At 43.5% G+C, this 2571-nt stretch overlaps 1 protein-coding gene across 4 annotated transcripts in view; it reads left to right on the forward strand.

The window, feature by feature from the left end:
• ABCC6 (ATP binding cassette subfamily C member 6) overlaps nucleotides 1-2571 on the forward strand; it is a 59591-nt gene that overhangs the window by 53820 nt on the left and 3200 nt on the right. For 3 of the 4 annotated variants that reach the window (XM_027839642.1, XM_027839644.1, XM_027839643.1), the window contains 4 exons: nucleotides 274-375; nucleotides 940-1086; nucleotides 1234-1392; nucleotides 1543-1709. In XM_027839642.1, coding sequence (XP_027695443.1) covers nucleotides 274-375; nucleotides 940-1086; nucleotides 1234-1392; nucleotides 1543-1709 — 575 coding nt within the window. Of the gene's footprint in view, nucleotides 1-179; nucleotides 376-939; nucleotides 1087-1233; nucleotides 1393-1542; nucleotides 1710-2571 lie in introns of those variants that run through there. The other variant, XM_027839645.1, reaches the window with a different exon arrangement.

The following is a 2571-nucleotide window of genomic DNA, read 5'->3' on the forward strand; positions in this document are numbered from 1 at the left end:
AAACAGAAGATGTGGGGTCAAATTCCACTTTTGATGCTTCCTATCTTTGTGTTCTTGTACAAGTCATTTAACCTCCACTGTCCTCAGTTTCCTCATCTGTCAAATGAAGAGGTTAGATTACATGTCTTTTGAGACCTCTTCCAGCTGTACATCTATGATCCTTGGGTATATTTGTGTAGGACAAAAAGAGCAGGCCTCTAGGACCCAATCTACCAAGCTGGAGTTTGCTATCAGGACAAACTTTCTGGATGTCACCCACTTTATTCATGCCAGGTGACTGAAATCCTGCACTGGGCAGTGCGTTCCTGGACAGACCTGGAGAATAACATTGTCTCTGTGGAAAGGATGAGAGACTACACTAAGACCCCCAAGGAGGTAACCTCCACTTTCTCTGTTTTGAAACAAAGCACAGTCATCTTCCTAATCAGGGTACAACCATAGGCATGTCTCTTTTTAGTTGGCCACATAACATGATGTCCTGGCTTTTCAAAAATCAGAAATTCATGCCTGCATCTCATCTACTACTTTTGGATAGGGAAAGGATTGGAGATTAGGATCAATAAATTAAAGTGGAATGGAGTACCTTGGTGGGTAGTGGATTCTTCATTAATGGAGGTTGGGGTGGGGAGGTCTTTAAGAAGAGGCTGGATGGCCATCTGTTGAAGGATGTTGTACACAGGATTTTTGTTCCTGGATAGGTTAGACTAATTGGCTCCCAAGATCCTTTTCAATCCTAGGATCCTCTGTGTAGACTCATATACATGTACCCAAGTATCTATCATGACCTCTGATTTCAGTATATTATTTTCAATCATAGGAAAACCATCAGAGAAAGGCACCTTTCTTTCCTCCTGGCAGACATGCCCAGACCCCAGGTTCAAGTTCTTTTAAGTGAATTTCTCGTCCTACTGGTTTTTGGTATTTTCCCCTTTTGTCTAGGCCCCTTGGACCTTGCCTCATAATGGGATCGGTCACACCTGGCCTGCCATGGGGCAGATTGAATTTCGAGGATACAGCTTAAGGTACAGGCCAGAGCTGGCATTGGCTTTGCGGAATCTGACTCTGAAAATTCACCCATGGGAGAAGGTGAGCAAGGCCTCCTGTGGGTCATTCATCTACTGTAACTACCACAACTCAGTAAACTCCTACTCTGAAAAGCTTAAGGTTTTCCTTGAGTTTCTTGGAGGCTAGTCTAATAACAGAAGATACCACCTCTTCATGTCTTCACTCCAGGTTGGCATTGTTGGCCGGACAGGGGCAGGGAAATCATCCCTCACCATTAGCCTCTTGAGGCTCATCGAAGCTGCAGAAGGAGGGATCTGGATTGATGGGGTGAATATCAGTCAAGTGGGGCTCCATACCCTGAGGTCCAAAATAACCATCATCCCTCAGGTATGTGGTTGGCTACTGGAGAAAGTTGGGCTTTATGCATCAGATGTGGGTTGGGGGAGAGAAATCTGGATATGGAAAAGGGGAGATGCCCTGTTCTTTGCTTTGTTAGGACTTTACTAGTAGATTTTACTTTTCCCCTTCTGTCCCAAGGACCCAATCTTGTTTCCTGGCTCCGTGAGAATGAACCTTGATCTCTTGGATGAACATTCTGATGATGAGATTTGGGGGGCACTAGAGATGGTACAGCTCAAGAGCTTCATTTTAGGTCTCCCCGGCCAGCTACAATATGAGTGCTCAGACCAAGGACACAACCTGAGGTGAGGACAGTTATGGAAAAAGGAGGAAACATTGAATTACTTTACGCAGAGCTAGGCATTGGGCACGACAAGCATGGTTTGGGCTCCAGGCTAGGTTATCCTGTGGGTTCAGTGGTAGTGGTATAAAACAGATCTGGAAGGAACTTCAAGAGATCATCTATCTCAGGAGTTCTTAACCTTTTTTGTAACATGGACCCACTGTGATGTCCTTGGTCCTCTTCTGATGTACTACAGCAATGTTTTTAAATGTATACCATGAAAAACAGAATTACATAGGAAACCAAAGGTTAGTGAACAAGTAATAGATGTAATCTTTTTTTCCCATTTAAATTCACAGACCTCTTATATCTATCATTGGGGAATCTGTGAGCCCCAGGTGAAGAACTCCTAATTTGTTTAGTCTAGCTCCTTTACTTCTGGCTATCATAGTATTTACCCCTATTTGACAGATGAGGCAATTGAGGCTCCGTGAGATTGTGATTTGGTTCAAGGTCACATGGTTAGTAAGTGGAAGAACCAAAGCTAGGACCCATGTCTTCCAAATCATAGAATCACAGATTTAGAGTTAGAAGAAACTTTGGAGGTCGCTTACTCCAACTCTTTCAGTTTTTTACAGATGAGGAAACAGGCCCAAAAAAGTTGAGCAACCAGCTCAAGGTCACACAGGTAGTAAGTATTAGAGCTAAGAACAGAAATATCCATTCCTTTCCATCTGTATAACAGATGGCAGTGGACAGGCCACAGATTCAAAAATAATAGCCAAAATCTTGGTCTTTGCCTTGGCTTTCAGGCTATCTGAAAAACCAAAATGATAAGTGTGTGTGTGTGTGTGTGTGTGTGTGTGTGTGTGTGTGTGTGTGTG

This window comes from Vombatus ursinus, unplaced genomic scaffold, assembly GCF_900497805.2.
Source record: "Vombatus ursinus unplaced genomic scaffold, bare-nosed wombat genome assembly UNPS02014832.1, whole genome shotgun sequence".
Lineage (NCBI taxonomy): Eukaryota > Metazoa > Chordata > Mammalia > Diprotodontia > Vombatidae > Vombatus > Vombatus ursinus.